The sequence below is a fragment of the Vanessa atalanta genome, chromosome 7, assembly GCF_905147765.1.
Source record: "Vanessa atalanta chromosome 7, ilVanAtal1.2, whole genome shotgun sequence".
NCBI classification, from domain to species: domain Eukaryota; kingdom Metazoa; phylum Arthropoda; class Insecta; order Lepidoptera; family Nymphalidae; genus Vanessa; species Vanessa atalanta.
In genome coordinates, this window is record NC_061877.1 from 11,865,266 (window position 1) to 11,889,503 (window position 24,238).

At 33.3% G+C, this 24,238-nt stretch overlaps 1 protein-coding gene across 1 annotated transcript in view; it reads left to right on the forward strand.

Annotated features, from left to right (window-relative positions):
• The window catches only part of LOC125065317, a 31,776-nt gene extending 7,917 nt beyond the window's left edge, over nt 1–23,859 (forward strand). The window contains exons 2-5 of the mRNA XM_047672853.1: nt 894–1,013; nt 15,995–16,109; nt 23,117–23,273; nt 23,435–23,859. Coding sequence (XP_047528809.1) covers nt 894–1,013; nt 15,995–16,109; nt 23,117–23,273; nt 23,435–23,564 — 522 coding nt within the window. The 3' untranslated portion in view covers nt 23,565–23,859. The remainder of the gene's footprint in view (nt 1–893; nt 1,014–15,994; nt 16,110–23,116; nt 23,274–23,434) is intronic.
• Nucleotides 23,860–24,238: the final 379 nt, after the last annotated feature.

Genomic DNA, 24,238 nt, shown 5'->3' on the forward strand with positions numbered 1-24,238 from the left:
ACTTATTGTACGTTTTAAAAGTTATATTATAATACATTAACAGCCTATAAATTTCCCACTGCTGGGCTAAGGCCTCCTCTCCCTTTGAGAAGGTATGGATCATATTCCACCACGCTCCTCCAATGCGGGTTGGTGGATATACTATAATAAACAATATATCATATCATCATAAATGTGTGCAATAAAATGTTCGTATTTCATCAGATAAATTATTATATAAGTTTGAATTTTGATCACACGCGATAACAGTAGTAATTGTATCGGCCATAAGGTATAGATTCCTATAACAGTGTCGCGATAAAAACTTCATGTTTGGATAAAATTTCATTGAGTTCAGACCAATGTTATTCCAAAAGATGAAACGCTTTGTGTTTTACATCTATTATTATTTTTTTAAATTGGTAGGCGGATGAGTAATTAGGCCACGTGATGTTAAATTACTGCCATCGCCTACAGACCTTAGAACCGTAAGAAATATCAATGCGCCACCAATCTTGGAAACAAACGGTGGAATATGTAATGAGTTTGTGGTACCTATCCAAACATGCTTGCACCTACCACTATGTTAACGGCTAACCACCATGACGGTGAATAATTAACAGTCACTGCATCAGTAGAAAAATCTTCGCAGTCCCGTAAAAAGGATAAAGAATTTTACATTTTCAAAGGAATAACTTATAATCATATATTATATGTTTTTTTGCTGAACCCATATACCAATAATGTTTGCACAGCTTGAAAAGTAAATATCGTTGATTAAAATAACGTTTTGTTTAATACTAATGTCATAATTTAACATGCTATCTTTAAAATCTGTAAAATTATTTAATATTGGTAATATTTACAGCGTTAATAATAAAAAAATTAAGGATAACCTAATTTATTTTCCATAGGCAGCTCTATCACACCGCAAAGAATCAGCGGCACCGCTAACAGCAGACAGAGACGGCACGATCTTCCGTCACGCTCTCACCTACCCGCTCGCTTTGGTACTTCGACTTCGAGTATTACAGGTAATCATTTTAATTAATTTAAGCCTTTAATTAAATTGAGGAACATATTGTAAAATTACTTTATACTATATTGGTTGTTCTATTATTTCAAGAGCGTTTTGTTGAAATTGATGGATATCGCTCAAATTATTGCGTTGTGTTATTGTTATTTAACGTTTAATAATAAATTAAATTAGTGGTGCTATTTCAATAGCACACTAGCGATCCGCTCCGGCCTCGCACGGGTGCAATGCTGATACTAAATATAGTACAGAATGTCTTACAACTTTTGCAGTTTTTCAGTCATTAGACAATACAAGGCGCTTTGTCCCTATGTTTTAAATCTGTAATATCTTCGAAAATATTCATTTAAATTACGTACTGTAAAGGGCCATATTGATCTATATTAAATGCATAATGTATTAAAGGTAAGTACTTAATTGGATAAGGATTAATGATGTATTGCTTAAAATCGCTTCGAAAATAATCCATTATTTCTCTTTTAAGGTGTACAATACTGTAGTACATTATTTTGATCTATCTCGTATGGTCCAACCAAGGCTTGCAATGTAAGTGTAAAAAAATGTGTTTATTTACGATATCAAATTAGAAACCTCTAAAATAACCAGTGTTCCTCTACTATACTGTGCATGTATAATACATATAAGCCATTATCTTAATTAATATATTTAAAAAAACGGATTAAAATCCGTTGTGTAATTTTAAAGATCTAAGCTTACAAGGGACAGACAGTGGTAAGTGGTGGTAACAATGTGTTGTTTTATACTATTTAATGATAAGTGTTGTCCAGCCGATTACGGTCATGGTGGCTAATCTCATGGGAGACCAGCCAACTACGGAGGACATATAATATTGCAATTTATTGGACAAAGTTCAAGGGCATGATCAACGGCTGTATGTGTTTTCCGAAGCAAGGGAATGTACACACTTACAATTTCCAAGAATTTGGACTCAGAATTTTTCGACAGAAAAAACCTAATAACTTTATATTGGCCGACCTGTTTGAACCCAGAACCTCGAGATCTGTGGCCGTCAATCCTTCCATTAAGCCATTCAATCAACGAGGCAATCATATAAATATATGTTGATGTGGCTCTAAACCAAATTCCTCTTTTTGGGTATTAATCAAAGTATTTTTATTTTTAATATTAATAGCTTACACTAACAAGTGGTCGTTGCAAGGAAGCGAAATTTTTCATGTTCCATGTGTCATTTCTTCTTCCCTTTTACACAATACTTCGTTCATAAATCAAATTTCACTCCGATCAAAACAATAAACATTTATATCATTGATTAAATAAATTTTAACCATTACTTACATCGTCAATGCGCCACCAACCATAAATACTGAGATTTTATGACCCTTGTGAGGTGATAGGGCTTGTGCAAGATCGTCTAGATAGGTAGTAACCACTCATTAGATATTCTACCGTCAAATAATATTACCTTATATTGTTGAGTCCCGGTTTAAAGGATGTATGGAACCACTGTAACTATGAGCACAAGGGACATAACATCTTAGTTCCCACGGTCGGTGGCGCATGGGCGATGTAAGCTTTGGTTAATATTTCTTAAGGCCCCGAAGTCTATAGGCGCTAATATACATTAAATAAACTATTCACCATCTCCATGCCTGTAATATTAAATTATTATAAAAAAAAACTTTAAACATGTAAACTGGTGAATTCTTAGTAAAATATTAAAAACGAGATTCTTTTAATTAATACTGAGTTGATTACGATTCGAGTCCCATTTAAAAAGCAATAACTTCGCTTAATGGTTCTTTGTTGCCCTAAAGTACTCTTATTATGTTTAAACAACTTGTTGCAATAAATAATGCGAAATTTTGGACGGTTTTTATTTGGAACGATTTAGGTTGGCGGACGGGCAAATCAGCCAGCTGATGGTAAGCGGTCACCACTGCCCATAGACACCAGTGCGGTAAGAAATATTAATCATAACTTACATCACGAATGCGCCACTAACCTTGGGATCTAAGATATTAAGTCCCTCGTGCCTGTAGTTCCACTGCCTCACCGTTCAAACCGGAACATAACAATACTAAGTATTGCTGCTTGGCGGTAGAATATACGAATGGGTGGTACCTACCCAGACGGGCTTCCACAAAACCCTACCACCAAGGATGGATGTTTATAACTCAATCACGCCAGAACGGCTGAACGGATCTGATTGAAATTTTGCACTGAGATAGATTATAGCCTAATACACGAAGGTCACTTTTTATCACAGAAATATTTGTTTCCTCGGGATGGATTTGTTATCTAACACATGCACCCCATTCACCCGAATAAGCCGCAAACGCAAACCTTGCATGCTAGTTGCATTATACAGTACACATCCTGTTACACGTAAACAAACAACACATGTCATATTATTTCATAGTAAACAGCTTGATTTAATTATAATTACAATTCAATAGCTCATGCGGATATTCCAGGAACATCATCGTATTCACGATCATATCAGATAATTGTATTGAATACATCTAGTATCCGATATCATTGATGTTGAATTGAAATAATAATTTGTATCTGTTTCAATGTATATGTTACTGTAAAAGCTTGAACTAAGGTAAATCTTAAGATTTTCCGGTATAAACTAAGATTTACCGACGTGAGTTTGTAAATGTAAGTATTTATTATAAAAGGACTTTTACCATTCCAACCTAACCTAATCTAACAAGTAAATTTTTTTTTGGAAAACTTACTCCATCAACTTATCACTAAGCACTTAAAATTAATATTTGACTTAGGTAACATACAAAGTGATACGTCTTTAAAGGTGTAAACAACATTAAATTAGAGTGATGGTAAAAGCTCGAATCCAAAAGTTTTATGGATATTTACCATTCATAATCGGTAAATCTCAGCTTTTACTGGAAAATTTTAAGATTTACCGTTGTTCGAGCTTTTACAGTAACATATATGCCGATGTATATAATTTGTTCAGGAGAAATATTGCAAGTTTTAACTTTCGATTTTTGCGTTGTTTATTGAATTGTTTTGTCGAAATTATGATAGTTGTACTATGATCACATTTTCTTTTCCTAAGAAGATGATAATCTCATGTTGGATCAGTTCCGATAGCCATTCATTTTTTATGAACATAACCCGATTCTATGCCCATTATTGACACCAGATATAGAAACACCGGTCCATAACAGAGACACGATTTTTTTGTACATAAAAAATGTTTTAATTATTTATAATTAGTTCAATAACTGACACACTTATCTACACAATTGTATTAGTTGAGTCAATGACAGTCACACTGTTAAACTTATTTAACTGAATAAACAATTTATAAGACAGAACTAGGGATCTAGTATCTAGAGCGAAACCTTAATCGTCCATCACCCAATCAATACTGTCAATTCTCCGTTTATATTCTTATGTTATTAATTGCATCTTGTGGCGATATATAGGATTGATTAACATCAGCCAATAAGAGTCACCAATTAAACAACTCATTAACAAATTAAAAAAATATTTAAAAATAAGAAAAGTAAAGAAACTTGAAGAACTTGACGATCCCGTGGTCGAGTAGTGTGTATACCGGTTTTCATGGGTACGTCACTCTGAGGTTCTGGGTTCCATTCCCGGCCGAGTCGATGTAGAAAAAGTTCATTAATTTTCTGTCTAAAAGTCTGGGTGTTTGTGGTACCGTCGTTACTTCTGATTTTCCATAACACAAGTGCTTTAGCTACTTACATTGGGATCAGAGTAATGTATGTGATGTTGTCCAATATATTTTATTTATTTATTTAACTGCGTGTAAATGTCTCACTACTGAACTGAGGCCTCTCCTCCCATTAAGGAAACGGTTTGAAGCTTTCTCCACCACGCTGCCCCAACGGGGTATGACATAACTTCAATGGACATGCAGGTTTCCTCACGATGTTTTCATTCAGCGCAAAGCACGAAATGAATTATAAGCATAAATTAAGCACTGGATATAATGGTTAACTGTTTTTTAACATGCAATCATATGTTAAAATGCAAATGTTCTAACCTCTGGACCACCTCTGCTTGTTTTTAATTACTTACGACAAATCAGCCTTAATTATTTTAGGCACGTAATACTTTGTAATAATTTCCCTAATAGAGATATTTTAGAAAATTTAAGTAATAATCACTAAGAGTATCCGTGTCGTGTAATCAATTTACGTCGGTGAGCGTACAGAGCGAACATATGTTAAACATTACGGGCCGGAAGAGAATTTCTATTTAAGAATTAAATTAAATTTGCATATAAAAAGCGTTGAATGTATTCTTTTGTGTATCGCATTGATCACGAGTGTTCAATAATATCAATCAATTGGTTAAAGGTTATCTTGTAAAATAAATATTTTATGTATTCGATTGCATATTAAAATACTATGCATATTACGTGTAACATTGGTGCAACAAGTGTACAGTGTAATCACAGGCACAAGGGACATAACATCTTAGTTCCCAAGGTTGGTGGCGCATAGGTGATGTAAGGAATGGTTAATATTTCTTACAGCGCTTTTGTCTATCGGCGTTGGTGACCACTTACCATCAGTTGGCACATATCATCCGCCAATCAATGCCATAAAAAAAAAACTTCACGTCACACTGTCAATACGAGCATCAGGGATGATCTTGTAACTTTTATAGTTTAGTAGGGTTAGTTAGCTTTTATAGACTAATGTATAAAATTTTACAAAATAATTGGCTGGCATCATTCATAAATAAGTGCTTAGTAAGTAGTAAGTACCGACAACTATGCAAGTCAAAAGAAAACTTCGAATCTTATTTAAAATTAGCTGTGCCCGCGACTTCGACAAAAACGAATTTAACAAAAAAGTTCTTGTTCAGTTCGCAGATTTTACTACTTATTAATTATATATTAGGCAGCTTTTTTGACATTAAGTCGTTGGTAGGAGGCACACGATGTGACCGCGGCTGGCTGGGCTGCTTGCTGTACTGGACATTGCAGGGTGACTTTATTATTATTTTATCTATAAAGCCTAAGTTACTCCTTATTATATCAGCTATCTACCAGTGAAAGGCCCGTCAAAATCGGTCCAGCCATTCCAGAGATAAGCCGGAACAAACAGACAGACAGACAGACAAAAATTGTAAAAAATCTTATCTTGGTATATGTACCGTGTGTATGCATTTAGTAAAAAGCGGTTATTTTAATATTACTAACAGACACTCCAATTCGATTATGTGTATAGGTAAATATAAAAGTTTGGATAAATTGATGTTTGATACTCAATCACCCACACACGCGATGCTGCAGGGGGAAACTTATTCTTTACATTATATATCGTTATATTCTCATTTTATGTTCTAACCTTAGCGGCTTCAAGCCACTTCAAATTTCTAGACTTTTTTTACTTGTGGTCTATTAAAGGCCGGTAACGCACCTGTAACCCCCCTGGTTTTGCAGATGTCCATGGGCGGTGGTAATAACTTTCCATCAGGTGAGCCTCCTGCTCGTTTGCCCCTATAACATTAAAAAAAAAAACTAATAGGAAGATATAGATATTTTCTTAAGTACAATAACAACAACAATAACTTGTTAATACAAATATATTTACTCTCATTATAAGCGTAACATTAAAAATACATTAAAATACAACCATAAATGCAATACATTTATGGTTGTATTTTATAAAAATTAGTATTCATAAAAATTTAGTCGAACCAAGTGAACGCATGGAATGAAAAGTGTTAGCTTTAATAGCAGGTCAAAAACCGAATAAGTGCAAGTGGTCCCCGTGGGGTATCCCGAGTGCTTAATTTGTGTTAACAATTCAACTTGTACTTGGTGAAAAGTGAAAAAAAGGTGTAAGGTGAAAAGTTCAGAAAATAAACAAGTGTCGATGGAATATTTCCAACAATCCGACACTCCAAACACAAATAAACGTGTTGCCGCCGAGCAGTAACACTCAGTATTCCAGTTTGGGATAATGTGCCAGTGTACTCCAGGCACAAAGGATGTAATATCCCATTTTACCCAAGATTGGTGGCGCATTTTTTATGTCAGAAATTATTAAAATTTCATATGTCATCAATATCTACGGCCAGTAATGGCCACCTTACCATCAGGCCCATTTGCTCGTCTGCCTACCGATGACAAAAAAACGATAAAAATTAATGGAAAACTACACAAATTATATAGTTTACAAACCTATATAAAAAAATATATAATAAATCGCGCCAACGGTTGCCAGCCGACCAGACAAACCGTGTCGAAGTATATTAAACTCCAAAAGATACATAAAATTTAGCCTTTGATTCATATAAGGAATACATACATATTTGCATCATCCAAACCAATTTTAATATTCCTCTCAACCCTAAGCAGACATCCTTTACATGTTGCGTATGTAGTAGACAGCGAAAATATAAACATAATTAAAAATATTTGTTTTTGCAATGTATGTTATAAAAATATGGGTTAAGTTGAAAACTTAATTTTTGGATTGACTTAATAAATTATACTAAAAATTAAGGAAAAAAAATTATTTCAACTAAAGAAATATACTTAATTAAAAATTAAAATATAACTCAATTGCCCTATTAATAATAATAATAAGTCCATCCATTTCTTCCTTACACTCTAATGTATAAGATTGTAAGCCTCCAACTAAGGTATAAAAACCTGTAACAGGGTCTTACACTTCCATAACTAACATCAGTTCTATACTATCTATTTACAAATGCATTGTAATTTTTAAGCTATGTATGTATGTTATTAAATATGTGTGCGTGCGTGTGTATATATGTACTACATTCGAAAAAATAATAATAATTAAATTGCTCCCGTACGAAGCCGGGACGGGTCGAAAGTAACATCATATTATAACAATTTCACACAGCATCACATTACTTGCCTTCTCTCCTGAAACCTTAAAGCCTCTCGTTACCACATTCATAATTGTATAAATTGATTTCTAGCTTGCTTTAATAATTTATATATCTCTCTTAATAAAACCAATAGTATAAAAAATAATAATAATGAAGTCACCTACCCGAAACATATATTAGATTAAATGACTTTACTAATTAATACAATAATTTAAAAAAATCTAATAACTTATTCCCACAAATGGACAAAGGCCTCCTCTTCTATTTAGAAAGTTTATTCTTCCACGCTACTCTGAGGCAGTTGAGGGTAGATTAACAAATCTAGTGAAATTGAATCGTACCTTTCTTTCAATAGTCGGAATAAAATATTTAAAACTGTAAAATAATGTGATGAATAAAAACGTTTTTGTTATGTTAGTGCTCAAGTATAGGAAACGTATTTTTTTTTTTTTTAAGAAATAAATATTTTAACCATAAAGTTGTTATACATGTAAAAAATATTAACAGACATTCATCTTAATCGCCGAACATGTAATGATTTATTAACATCAATACATCATATTTTTATATATATAATATAATATCAAACTGGGCAGTTTATGTATATCAATATGCTAATAGGAATGTCAGTGACATTTATAAAATATATTTGGAGGCAAAAAAATGAAAAATTTACGTTGTATAGGCTGACTTTACTGGCGAAAATGAATAAGCCCCTCCTGTCACCAGTGGAGACAATAAGACTGAGTGTTCAATTACTCCAAGTGTTTCTAATGCAAAAGGCACGAGATATAATTATGAATTATTATTATTCTGTAATTTAATTCATTAATATAAACTTTTATAGAGATAAGACGGGCAGTGTCCCTATTTTCTTGATTTTCTGCTTATAATTGTTTTTATTTAAATGTGGTGGTGCCACTCATTAAAATGATGTCGCTGTGTACCGGGTTGGAGGGTAAGTGAGCCAGTGGAATTACAGCAACGCGTACACAAGGGAGCATGCCGTTTGCCGTTTTGGAGTACGAACCGGTCTTACCAACAAAAAATAATATTAAAAAATATATAATAATATTATATAAAACCGTATATAATAGAAAGAGACAGAGAGAAAGGAAAGAGAAGGGAAGGTCGCCCGGACCGGTTAAGAAACGTTTACCAACGTCATCGTTTCGATATGTAACATACATTTCTTATGTAAAATCTATTTTAAAGCTCAGTAATATCCAACACTGAGCTTTTGTTATAACTCTTCACATATCCCATGAAATATGTATTCTTCCACACACGTCTGTGAGTCATATCGTATGATATTAAAACGCTAGACGATGTCCGTCATTTTAAATTTTATCCGCGTTACACTTTTAAATTCATGCTACTAAATAAATGGACAAGCTGATGGTAGGTGGTCGCCAACCTTGGGAACTAAGATGCTATGTACCTAACACTGGCTCACTCACCCGACAAACTGTAAAACAACAATACTAACTATTGCTGCTTGGCGGTAGAAAATATGATGAGTGGGTAGTACCTACCCAGACGGGCCTGCACAAAAACCTACCGCCAAGTAAATTTACGAATTAACAATAAATAGCTTAAGATTTGAATTAATTTAAAATAATATTTTGCAATAAGGACTATTCCCATTGGACAAGCGTTTAATTAAAGCCATTAGCTCAACGAAAGTTACTATAAATTATTCACGATTTCTATTTTCACATGATAATTTTCAAATAAAGTCGCCTTTGGGTATACTTGTCAGTTGGATAATGTTCGTATTCATTTAATTGAATCAAATTCTACCCACGAACGAATTTACCTTGTTGGAAGACTTCAAGCGCCGTCTCGACAAAAACTATTTACAATTATATTAGAAGTGCCCTTAAGGTATTCAAGTTATTTTCATCACAGTATTCTTTGATAGTAATCGACTTTAAATAAACACAATATGCTATCTCAGATTCTAGATAATGTTGATTCGAGATCCGATAAAGAAGTAACTATTAATTTAATTATTAAGTTATTTCTATGTAATAGAAAGAGAAGATGGTAAGTGATCACCACCAACCATAGACATTGATATTGTAAGAAATACTAACCACCACCAAAGTTTCACCAACCTTGGAAGCCAAGATGTTATGTCCTTTGTGCCTGTAGTTACGCTGGCTCACCCCTCAACGGGAACACAACAATACAAAATAATGCTGTTATTACCGTAGGTAATACCTACCACCAAGTAAAGTTGTTCATTTTTTTAATTGATACAGAACATCCACTACGTTTAAAAATGATCTTTTAACAAACTTTCTAAATAAAAACTAGTATATTTAAAAACTAATATAAAATTATATACTATAAAATTTATCTAATTCATTTTTTACTTTAAAAAAGACACATTTTAACGCATTCTTGATACTATGCAAAATGTAAATGTTAGTGAAATGGCTGAAATTATAACCACAAGCAACCGAAACTAGAAGGTAAAGTAACCTGATGGTGATATCCCAGAGGTACTAACAATCAAAAACTTCGGGATACGATAGTGGTTCATGTTTCACAACAAAGTTTGACACAAAATTAAACGAGTGATAAAACCCACCTTTGGCTAAGCTGCACTAAGCTGAAGCTTAGTCAACTTAAGAATCTTGATACTTGCCGCATGCAATTCTAGCTAAAGATCTTGGAAAACTTTTAAATAGTGTTTTTTTTTCTGGGAACAGAGCTGCACTTTGAACTAAGATCGCGTGTTTTATATAGATTTTCTAATAACATGAAGTGGGTGTTTAAGGTTTACAACTGATAGATTACAATTATTAAACTACTAGTAGATCGCCCGCGAAACCATAATGTTACTAGTATTAAAAATACGTTTCTTGTCTCTTCGAGATAAGAAAACCCCGAAATCATTGCTTGCCTCGAATCTTCCTCACAAATCCTATTACGAAACTAGGGGATCGGAATATCAAAGGGATTCATATTTTCCGACCAAAAAGAGGTTTGTGAATATGTTGTGATAAAAATGATTGTCACATTTCTGAATGTATTTTGTTCTGTAACAGCGGAATCTTTCATTTGTCCGTGATAGGTATTGTATTTTCATATCATATGTACTTCAGAGATTCAAGTGGAATAATAAATATTCTCGATATATTTTTTTTTCAATCGAATACTCATTGTTTTCCTGCTTAATATTAAGGCTGATAGTTCAATCACGAGATACACCTCAAAAACCTTCCGATACTACAAAAAAAGGAGTTAACGATAGGTCAAAACGAATCGTCTATCACTGACCGTGAATTGAATCAATGACGCGTCCAAAAATACAATGATATTTACGACTAATAAACAGCATTAAAGAACCTTTATATTTTGAAAACATACTTAATACTTTTTCCCAGACAGATAATCCCACGAGACAATGGATAAAATATTTAACGAAATATATTTGGAGGGTTAGACTTGCTTTTAGTTGATTATTTATTAATACTAAGTACATTTATATTATCATTATAAACAGAATAAGTGCCTCGCTGGTCTAGTGATATAAAGGCACAAATCCCGAGGTCATGGGTTTAAACCCGAGGACAGGCTTATGAAACTTATTGGATTTTTCTATCGCAAATTTTAGTAGCAATTCGGAGCCTGTATGTTAGAAGCGCACTACTGTGCATCGGAAAGTACCTAAAGCTGTTCAATTTGCAGAGTGATTCAAGAGGAAGTGGTTTATATGTTACTGTAAAAGCTCGATCTAAGGTAAATCTTGAGATTTTCCAGTAAAACCTAAGATTTACCTACATGAGTTGGTAAATGTAAGTATTTATTATAAAGGGACGACTTTTTCAGACTTTTACCATTCCAACCTAACCTAACGTATGTTACGTAAATCCTAAGATTTACCAAGTGTGTTTAAGGTAAAAGTTCGAATCCCAAATTTTTAATGGACATTTACCATTCAAATCGGAAAATCTTAAAATTTACTGTAGTTCAAACTTTTACAGTAACCTATATATAATACATGCATATTATCGTTGAGGAAAAGCGAGAATTGCAAGTTTCCAAGTCGGAAAAAAAAAGTTTTTTCTTTTTGTTTGTAACTCAATCTTAAAAAGGTATATACACCCTCATTGTATTTTGAAGTCGGAACGGTTGACTAGTATATTATAGAACATAAAAAAATCTGTTTACATTACATTACATTCAGATTAATTTTTTTTTAATTTTCATTAATGTACAATACCTTCTTTGTAATTTTATGTATTTATAGTATACGAAAAGCAAAAAGATAAATTCAACGAAAAAGGTAATGTAATTAAATACGATATTCGCGAAAGAAAGTGTAATAACACAAAACAGCCTTACCGTCTAACAACCGTTCTATTTTAAAACAACAAAAGTATAAAAGAACTAATTACTTTTTATGTAACGGTTTATGATACTTTTAAAAATATTTGGGTGATGCCCAAACAAATAATCTAAAATATTTTTCTCATAATATGAATAGTTGGAGGGTCTAGTGAGCCACCTAATGGTGAGTCACCACTACCTATATAAATTGGCGCTGTTAGTAGTGCTAACTATACCTTACATCACCAAAGCACCACCAACATTGGACACACCCTTCAAACCGAAACACTGTTGTCCGTAGAATATCTGCTACACCAAAATCTCTACCACCCAAGTATAATCTAGAATAAGAACAATAATATCTTAGCACATTGATATGTTGTAATAGATAACTAATTACTAGTCTTTTTTAGGCTACACCAAAACAGAAAAACTAAAAATAAAATAAATAAAGTTACTGAGACATACTCAGTATGAAAAGTCTTGTTCATCATGTGTGATCCAGACACCCCTAGAGGTTACCTTTGGATAATTGAAAATTAAAATTTGTTTAGACGGATTATTTGCCTACCAACACATACTAATACATACTATTATTTTAAATAAAAATACGATGATAGAAACTGTGGAAAATAACATTTACTTTAGAGACTTAGCCAGCATTTCCTACCTTCCAATTATTTGTCAAAGCTTGACAAGTGTCAGGTAGAATAAAGCTCCGTCAGAGGTGTCACAAGGTCCTCAGCAAAACCTCGCGGCCATTGTGCGGACATTTGCGAGCTATGGTCGTTAGATAGTTGCTTTTATAATATTCGTGGACCGTTTGATTTTATCATTAAATTATATTAGTTTCGTAATTCATTTCGGTTTTAGTAAGTGTAAGATTAGGAATAGTATTATAATTATATTATTTGTTATATCTGAATTATAACAAATTATTAAGAATAATCCAATTTCTGGTTTTTAATACTAGATGCTTTTTTACGAATAGAAAATAATATGCACTTACTTTTTGTTAAAAAAAGTCAAAACAAAAAAACTCTCATATCTTTTTTATATTTAAAAATGTTGTCAACATAATCAAAATATCAAGTTTTCATATGATCTTAGTTTATTCGTATACGAGGCCAAGAACTCGAATTCCTCCTTAAGCATGCAGAATCTCAAAACTCAACGTACAGAGGAGAAAATTTGCAATTTCCAAAAAATGAAAGCTCATAGTGAGTCATTGCAGTTTTAAGCAGAATTTTTGTATATTATGGTGTAGCTATAAATCCAGCTAGGTCTCATAAACACCAACGCCATCAAGAGATCTTTTTTCGTGCTCAACTTGTGCTACGAGAAATCTAGTTTATTTTCTTTTTATTTTAATTGACACTTTCGAAATTATTGCTTGACGTACATTCCATGGATGCGTCGACCGGAATTTCTTTTGGGATTCCTTTTTGACCTTTGACTAAAAACCTGCAATTTGCTCGCTAAAGGGATTTTGAAACGAGGCAATTCAGTAAGTGAGATCGTTCCAGTATTGACAGATTCACGAGTCTTGCTGATTTTTGTTGTATTTGCTGGCAGTTTTGTTTTTCTTTTATAAAAGCCTTTTAAATTAACCCGTTTCATTCTGAACCACTTCTTTATTTACATTATATAATAGCTCTTTTTCTTTGTTTGTCAAGTGGCATCAGGTGGCATCAAGTAGCTTTTGCCTGTTCGATCACCTACATCATAAAATAATGACAGTGGTCACTCTTGCTATTATATATTATATGAATTAGATACTCGATTCTCTCCTTAAATGAAAATTTTTGATATCTTGCTCTTGTTTCGTATAACATCAATTAATTATTTTTTGATATTGTATGATCCATTTCAACATCAACTTTCGAGTTTAGTGAATAGCGCCACAGATTAAATTGATAAGCTCCCAAATTGACATCCTACGCGTAATTTTGCTTGACTTGCAAAAATAAATCATTCAATTATTATTTAACTGTTACTAACGGAAAACGCTTACAATATCTAAATTGTATATTTAATTAAATTAAATACCAATTTGCTAATATGCTTCCTTGACAAATTTAAAATTTGCAGAATGCAATTCTTGCTTCTTATTTCTCCACGTTTTATTTATTTATTTTCTCTTTTTGGTGTACAATAAAGTGTAAAAGTAGTTTTGATGGTCTCAAAGCTCGTATATATTCTACTGCTGGACAACATTAAAATCTCTATTAAAGTAAGGGATTTAATACTAACACGAAATTGTAAATGAATCATACATTCCAAACTGGTGCTTTCATGTGTTTGAACCCGTGAACCAATTGAACTATATTCATCCACTTCTATATAAGCTCTATTATATTAAATAATCCATCAAATATTTCAACTCATAAATAAAATTTTCATATTGCATACTTAATTCCATATTAAAATATAATGTAACGTTAATACGCTGCAGAGGAAATTCCATTATAATAAATGAATATAAATGGAAAATATTAACGTTATTTATGGAGACTCAACAAATTGGATCAAGTTATTAATGAAATATAATCAAATTACTAAAGTAGTTAGCAGCCGCAGTCAGCAACATCGTTGCTTATTTTACTAAATGACAATAATATTTGTACCAATAATTTTAGAATTTGGTAAATTGAATTTCGAATATTATTTTTTAATTAAGTCTTTCAAGCTTCAATTTTGGATGTATTGGGCTCTAATAATTTAATCAACAAAGTAATTACAGCCTATAAATACATCTTTGTTGAACCAAGGCATCCTTTTTCAATTAAATTGCAATTTCAAATTAAAATTGATAGATACCCAAAACTAAACCCAGTGATTTATGTCCAAATTCGAACCCACTGTTTTTAAGTAAGACTTATTCAGATTAATTAATTAAGTAAATAAAAATACATTTTAAGGTTAAATTTTTAAACAGGTACTTATTATTACTTTAATCTTATTCAAAATGTCTATGCGTTTCCTTGTAACGAAACGAGAACAGTTCGTACGAACATATTTCTACCATCGAAGCAAAGCCGTGCAAGTAAATATTGGAATACTGAGTTCTTTTGAAGGACACATTTTATTTTATTTATTTGAGGTTCTGTTTTTCCTTGAAACGGCCAAAATACGGTACTCCCAAGTATATAACAGAGATTTAGTCGACGTTCCTGCTAGATATACGAAGTCCAGGATTCAGCTCCTCACAAAATACGAGTATGCTCAATTTGGACGTTTTTTATTCTATTACTTTAGTTTAAGACTAATTGTTTTTCCTTACGCGTCTATGATACAATTAGAATCGTGATCCATATATCTAAGAAAAATATTGCTCGTCATAATATCAAACCTTAGGAACCTTTGACAACTTCAAATTATGTATAAATATTGAAGATTATTTGTTTATACATATATCGTCACCGTAATTCAGTATTCCATTTAAGTGATTGAAAATGATGGATGGATTTTTTCTATATTTGCCAAAGTAAGAACTATTGAATCACATAACATTAATGATCACGTAATTATTTGTCTGTAATAATATTGGTCGCATACCGTCCATAAATACCATAGCTTGACAAATAACATCCAGACGTTTGTTATAAACAACATATTTGGTCGACAAATTCCAACGTATCTCTGCAATCTACGTCGGTACTGAAAGCATTGAGATATTTATACACATCAGCTATTTTCTATCAAATAAATTTTACATTAAATTCGTAATCATTTTAATGATTTCTTTAAAGGATTTTTTTTTTGTTACAGATCGTATGTGGCATATCTACTATGGTTATGGGCAGCGTGGCGTTTATAGAAGAAAGACAGAAATTCAACATGGGTCTAGGTATTCCCGCTGGAAGTCTCAGTGTTTTAGCTGCCGGTAATTATTTGTTAAAATCGTTTTTATTTGTAATAATTGGAATTCATTTGAGTCATCTGTATTTATGTAATACTAGCTGACCCTCCTTCGTGAGACTTCGTACTGCCATAATCGATAAATAAAAAAGCTAAGCTTTCGTATAAAATAAAATTTCAAACAAACAATAGGAATTCGTAATTAATAAAAAAAATGCTTGATGTAAATGAGGTTTTATTAATAATATTTTCAATTAATTAATATATATTTGTAGTATAATAGTAATTAATATATAATTTATTATTATATTTTATTTTTGGACTACTGTATTTGTCTTTCATGGATCAAAAATGAAAAGATACGACAAATTGCTTCGTTGCTACTTACATAGCTACCCATCTGGTACTGTGATACTTCATAATTTTCATCGGTTATAGCGAAGACGGCCATATCGCTACCTTTGCTAACATTACATATGTACTTTAGACTTCACAGAGTTACAATGTTCTACAATAATGTGAGTTTCAAAATCTTTGGACAATATTGGCGAGTATGGCGCAATCCAACGTTTGTCTACATCAACATTTTCTCCTTTTACCCTCACAACTTCCAATCGACCATTGTCCGCAACTGATCGCCGACGATACAATGAGTATCCATCATTTCCCGTGATAGTTTCAGCAATCAGGTCTCTTGGGAATCGCTTGGAACACTTGCTGTCGACCATACAGTTGAAAACTCTGCGAGGTATAGACCTTGCAGAGTTTAGATACACATAGATACATGGGTATCATGTGTTTGGTAACTACTGCATGCAATTTTGGGTCAACTGTTTCATAGCATTTATAATTAATGTATTTTTCTGATCGAAGCTGTCTTTGGTTCAAACGGATGTATGTCAATCGTTCAGTCTCAATTTTGGCATGCATGTCAACTGCAAACTGATGGAAAAGCACCTCAGAATATGATAATAATAAGATTTACTTCACCTTCACGGATCATGAGTCTTTATGAATAGAAATTCATAGCAATAACTTTTTGTGGGCACCTGTTTGGCATCAGCGCCTGTTACTTGTGTAACCATTTTTATATTAAAATGGTACCTATCTTCCCCCGCCAGACGATCAAAGGAGATTGTAACACATCATAAGTCCTGTGTGTTTCAGATACATGTTTCAAATCATTATTCCGACGATGAAGCACAATATCTCTAGATTGTAAATTTTCTCCTACAATGACATCATGCACTTCGTCAATGGTGAGCGAATTAAACCTCTTTGTGTGTCATCGGCCTCATCGGCACCGGCTCATCGGCAGGTGTTTTGTCAGCTCGAACGACATTATTATGGCTTTCGGATGGCATTCGATCCAATGCTCTTTTGAAAATGTTTACTAAATTGTAAAAAACTATTATAGTATAATAGTTTTAACCTTGAAAGTGGCCATGATGTCATCTGGAAACAGCTGTTATATTTTTGAAGAAGCCAAGAAGTGTTTAGAATCATTTCTCATCCCAGAAACTAAAGAGCGTAAGGGATCTGGTGGTGCGACCAATTGTGGAAATTTTACTTTGCCTCCAGCACAACATAATCCAGCAGATTTACCACTGTTTTGTAACATCTTACAATATATACCAATTATTGTCATTTCCCCAATTTTTACCGATTTGTCGGCACAATAATCTATTGCTGGATCACAGTGGAATGCAGGATCGTTTCAGAATCACAGGAGCACTGAGTCAGCGAGATCCCTCAATTTCATTATGTTACTAACATTTAATTTTATACGACTATTTTCTCGATCTGTTTCTTTCTGGTCATTAGTACGGTTAGCACGTGAAGTAGCTCTTCGCATATTTGATTGACTGCGACGACCTAATTCAGCTCATGTTCTCCTCAGCATCGTAAACAAATTAAGAAAAATTTTCGCGCACTTTGCGGTAAAGTGTCATTATCACAAAGTTTAAAAAAAGAGCACATCGCAAAGGATCACTGAAGTAAAAAAAAGTTCTCGCGCACGTAGTAGTAACCGTCACTCACAAAGATAGAAGCAAAGAGTCCAATAATATATAGGGGGATAGAAGGATGCAGAATGCACTCTTTGTCATAAGAGGAATCAATCGACAATAAATGTTCGATCTATTTGTTGGTTTGTTTGTTGGTTACCATGTTGCAAAAATACGATTATGGCGTCGATAATGACATCGATACCGAGCATTGATACTCAATGTTTATTGAACACTAAACATCGATGTTAATTGATGACATCGGTGTTTTTTTGTAAACTTTGCGTCGTCCTAAAGGGAAGAAATTATTAAATTTTAGAAATAGATGTAACTATGTTTTAAATAAACCAAAATCAATTTTAAAACATCTATGTTTTATTGTCTAACATCGATGATTATCGAAAATCAATGATAATCGGCCATCCCTATTTCTAAGGAAAAACAAAGTTGTTTTTATTAAATTCCTAGCGTTATTATCATACTTACTCACCTTCTAAACCTTCCCTGGACTTCCACAAATAATTCAAGACCAAAATTAGCCAAATCGGTCCAGCAGGTCTCGAGTTTTAGCGAGACTAACGAACAGCAATTCATTTTTATATATATATATATATATATAAGATAGCATAGTATGCTGTGTGAAGTTTGGTTACCTTTTTTTTTTTGTGGCTGGTTACCTTTTCTTTTTTTCTCGCTGGAAAAACGCGTTACGCGCTTCCCCCACGTGATGGAAAGTGGGGGGGGGGGTGTGGGACTCCCCGGAGCCCTGGACGCCGAGTGCGAGTGAGCCTCGGGCCGAGATGGACAAAATGCTGCCCGAAGCTCCATCGACCGTCCAGGATGAGGCCCAGATACTTCATCTGGGCCTGCACTTTGATCACCATCCCCCGGACGGTGATACTCGCCCCTCATGGGGGTCCTTGCCGTGGACCGTGGAACAGGAGGGCCTCCGTTTTGGATATGGAGACCCTCAAGCCCAGCGTTCCCATACGGTCCACGGTGAGAGCCGTTCCGACCTCGGCGAGGCGTGCCGCCTCCCGAAAGTCCCGCCCAGTCGCCGTGACGAGGGTGTCGTCAGCGTAGCACAACAACCCCATCCCGGGAAGGAAGGGAGCTCGCAGGAGCCAGTCGAAACCGACGTTCCACAGAATTGAGCCGAGAACCGACCCCTGTGGAACGCCGCAGCCTACCCGACGCCGGACCAGTGGCTGGTTACCTAGCCAACATTGGTGATTTGGTTCTCTGACGCCAACTGTATGTTGAGACGCTTACACGCTCGATAAACGGATTCGCTTACTTCATTCTTCTCCACCAGAACCTCAAGTCATTCTAACAAACACTAATGGACGAGCGATTGAGCCACCTGATGGTTAGTGGTCTCATTGACTAAAGAATGAGTGACTGGACTGAATTAATGACTAAGGAATGGTCAATATTTTTTACAACACTAATGCGCCAGCAACTCTGGGCACTAAGATGTTGTCTCTTGTACCTATAGGTACATTTGCTTACTTACACTTTAACCAAATCACAACATCCATTAGTATTTCTGTTTGGTGGTAGAATATTTGTAGCGTGGGTGAACCTCAATGAACAATGAACTTCTATCAATGAAACCCCTATGAAACTTTATATGTATAAATACATTATTTCAATATGAATTTCCTCGCACCGTTTTCCCTCAATCATGAAATCAAACATTTATATTAATTTACAAATTGAAATTCTCGTTAATCCAGCTTCGATTTAGGTCCACGTCTTCCGATTAAAATTAATATTTCAATACAGTAAGAAACGTCAATCCAGATTCATCAAAGCAAAGTTTCCAACCTTATTCTTCACGGAATTGCGATTGTATGTAAATAAATATTATTTTTGATAATGTAAGAGAAGAATTAGATACTTAACATATGTATATATTAATAAAAGCATTTAAGGAATTGAACAAATAACTGAGACGAATGTTTTAAATAAAAGTTGTGGAATATTTCTATTATTTTAGATTTAATTGTATTCGTATTTTTTTCCTCGAATAAAGAAAAGATAGAAAAAATTATATTTCCAAAGAAATCTTGTCCGTGACTTTGGTTTTTTTTTACGTACAAACATCACTAAAATTTCATGTGTCTTACTTGTGTTTATAATTCTGAAAACATCCTGAAACTTGCATTTATGTCACATCTGCAATATTATTTAATCCGCATTGGACAACGTGTTCCTTAAATAGAGAAGCTTCTCCCAGAAGTGGGATAATAACTGATTGTTATTTTTACTTTATTACTGATTAAATTTGCTTAAATTTACTATTTAATTCCAGCTCTCCCTATTTAATTATGTTTGTTTTAGCGAAAGGCACATACTAACCGCTACATGTATTGTTCAACTTACAAACCTTATTAAAGAACATCGTATTGCCTTGCTTTGTGTATTCATGTTGAATGTTTATATAATTATAATTATACTGGTCATTTCTCCTTCAATGAATTTTATTCACTCAGCTATGAATAATACTTATCAATAAATTAGTACATTCATAATTGTATGTATAGAGAATATGTAAATGTTCAACACTAATTATCGCATAATATAAAAACTTTATTTAAAAAAAATTTACATCCGAATGATTCCACTGGAAGAGTCAGCCTCAATTCGATATTCAAATTATATTTTTATTGCTTGTTTCCGTAATGTTGAATTTAAGACGCGGTGTTCTAATGACAAAAATTACATTTCGTTTGTTAAAATATAATATGTAGCTTAGGAGGTACACAGAGATAGATGAACGAAGCCTATGTTCATTTGTTCCTTTCGCGAAAATCATAACACCGGGAGTGTTATGATTTTGCTTCGTCGTAGGGTAAGAAAGATTTGCTTTACCCGTATTACCATTTCTAAATATACTTACAAGTAACTTTGTCTTTCCCATGGGAAGTCTTGTATGTTCCGAAATATATAATAAATCTACCTTTACATATAATAATTCTAGCGAGTTTATAATCTGTCGAACAATATTAACAACGACAAATATAAAATGAACTAATTTGTGTTAGTGCGTGTAGTTAAAATTGTAATTTCACACCGTTTATATACTAACGATCCTTACAATTTTACGATAACGTACATACATATCTCAGCATCTAGGATTACATATATAATTACATCAAATGTTATTCTTATATACTACAAACTTTTGCCTGCCCGCGTCACTGGAGACCGCCCACTTCATTAGACAAGGTTAAAAAAAAGGTAAAATATTAACGAAAAAAAAAAATTAATAGCCTATATCCATCTAAGGTTTTTTTAGCTTAGACGACCTCCGTGGTCGAGTAGTGTGTACACCGGTTTTCATGGGTACGCCACTCCGAGGTCCCGGGTTCAATTCCCGGCCGAGTCGATGTAGAAAAAGTTCATTAGTTTTCTATGTTGTCTTGGGTCTGGGTGTTTGTGGTACCGTCGTTACTTCTGATTTCCATAACACAAGTGCTTTAGCTACTTACATTGGGATCAGAGTAATGTATGTGATGTTGTCCAATATTTAAAAAATCTAAAGACGATGGATCGAAGGATCGAAGACGAAGTCCGCGTCGATGAAATATATATTTATAAAAAAAAACTATCATAATTATTATGCATCTACTTATTTATATCCGTGTATCCCGCATCGCGGATTAACATTCAATTAAGTAACACCCACGGGTCAGCCAACCCAGTCACCGTGACCTCATATTTATAAATACTCGAAATTTCATTTGTTTTCACGTGGGCTTGACTCGTAGGTATAATTAAATTTTATAAGTAAATATACCACGAATATTTACTTTAGCAAACACAAGTAACGTTAAACGTCACAGGTGATATAATTGTTTATGCGTATTGCAGTATACATATATATGATTTCGGGATAGGTTAATGTGATAAGCGAAGCGGGTCTTAACTAAATGAAAACGTAGTTGTGACATTTTGGTTTTATCTCAAGTTTATTTCACTGGCATAAATATTTTCTATATGAACTGTAACGTGACCAAGGCTTAATGAATAGAACTGGTTTTTGTGCATTAGATCCAATACTGTTTTGGTTACTTCAATTTGCGAAAACTCGCAATCGAGTATCTGAGTGTAGTAGATAATTTATGAATCAAATGAAGCTTTACAAAGTTATTTATAATAAACAATATAACGAAAATGATTTAGCGATTTCTAATTTTTCTATTAATCGTTTTTTTACTAACGTATTATAGCGTTACGTTTGTTCGTTCGTAAATTCAGGGTAAGTAGCGATTACTGGTTGAGTAGCTTTTGTTTTGTTAGGACTAAAATATTTATCATATGTAAAATTTAATGAAAGTAGTAATGTATTAATTAAATAAAATGATTCTGTATATTTAATCATTCTATTAAATCCATTTTCACCTAATATCTCGGATCTATCTAACGGAGCGCTCAAGCCTTAATCAGCACCAGCAGCATTAAACTATAAAACAGGTGACAGAGAAATCAATATATTTTCCAATTGATATAAAACTTGGATGTACAAATTCGAATAAACATTGGATATTTACATCGCATTGCGATATCTTTACGTTCAATTTATTCCCCTAAAGTGACGTTTCGAAAGTGCTTCTAAAAGCCAAGTTGAATAATTCAGAAAACTGAAGCCTCGGTCGTATCATTATAATAGATTTATCAACAGTATATGTAATTTTATATTTAAAATAATCTGTTAAATAAGAAAAGGATAAGACTTAGTCTTTTTAAATACCAGAGCTATATTATATGAATTTTAATTTATTATCAGAAGAATATTCGCACTCAATACTCCTTAAATTCGAAGACATCATTAATTAAAAATTATATAAATTAAGATATTGTTTATACATATAAATGTAAAGTTACTGTATGAAGTTTATGATTAACCTCTAATCGTCTATTAGTTTTAATTATTTCTCGCAAATACATAATCTATTAAATTTACGAAGGTCTTATGATTAATATAATTAGAATTATAAAGTAACTTTCTGTTATGCAGCTGTTTCAATACACACATCTCGCGGTTGGGGAGTCACTAGTGGAGCTGGCGCGGGAGCTGCAGTGGCACTGCTATGGGCGGCTTCAGGATGCCTTTTGGTTGCTTTGATCGTACAATGTTGTAGGACGATAATAGATCCACCAGGATTTGATCACGGGTAGGAAAATTATTGTTCTTTATTTTCACGTAAGATTTTATACGTAAACTAATACTACAACTAACGAACTATCAACTATTTAATTTTAGGTTTTAAATTGCTTTATAAGACTTGAAAAAGAGGATTAAAAAAAACATAACATTTACGATATAACATTACAGAGACGGTTCCGAAGAAGACTCGAAGCCATCATCGCGCGATTTAGTTGTAATCGCTTGTGTACAAATAACTTTAGCAGCAGCTACACTTCTCAGCGCAGTGGTATGCGCACGCATCGACTACAGTGCATGACGCGAGCCACCGGGCGCGCTTACGCGACGTCGCATAAGCGAAGCGCCCGCTCCCGCTCTCGCCTCCGCTCCTAACGTACCGCCACCCGATAACGTAGAACGCGAAAAGGGAGGGCGTGTCGCATGGCTTATATAAACTTTTATTATACCATTATTCATCGTACAGTTAATGGTTTTATTAGGTTGTGCTTGACGCGCAGTTGATGTGGGATTTAAAACTTTCGTCATATCGTTGAAGACTGTTAATTATGGTGATTATTATGACTGTCTTTGAGTAAACTTATTACAACCACTCTGTTTCACGCATCTTAATAACAAAGTTAAATGATATTAAATAACAAAGGTAGTTTAATAGATTTAGTCAAGATATTATTACATGTATAATTATTATAATATTTTGCAGTTTTAAATTATCTTTTAAAGATATGTATCTTTTAAATACGTAAATAGATGTTTAAATGTAATAAATATAAATATTATTAAAGTGTAAAATTTAATTAATTTTATATATAAGGTAAGTTTGGTTGTTTTCGTTTGAAGGTATCAAATGTTACTTTTTACTAATGACTTCATGTAATATTCATTATAAACGTCTTCTGGGCATAACAAGTTACTGTAAAAAACTCCTTTCTTATTTTTTTTTAATTAACGTAGTATTATAAATTTCCGAAATGG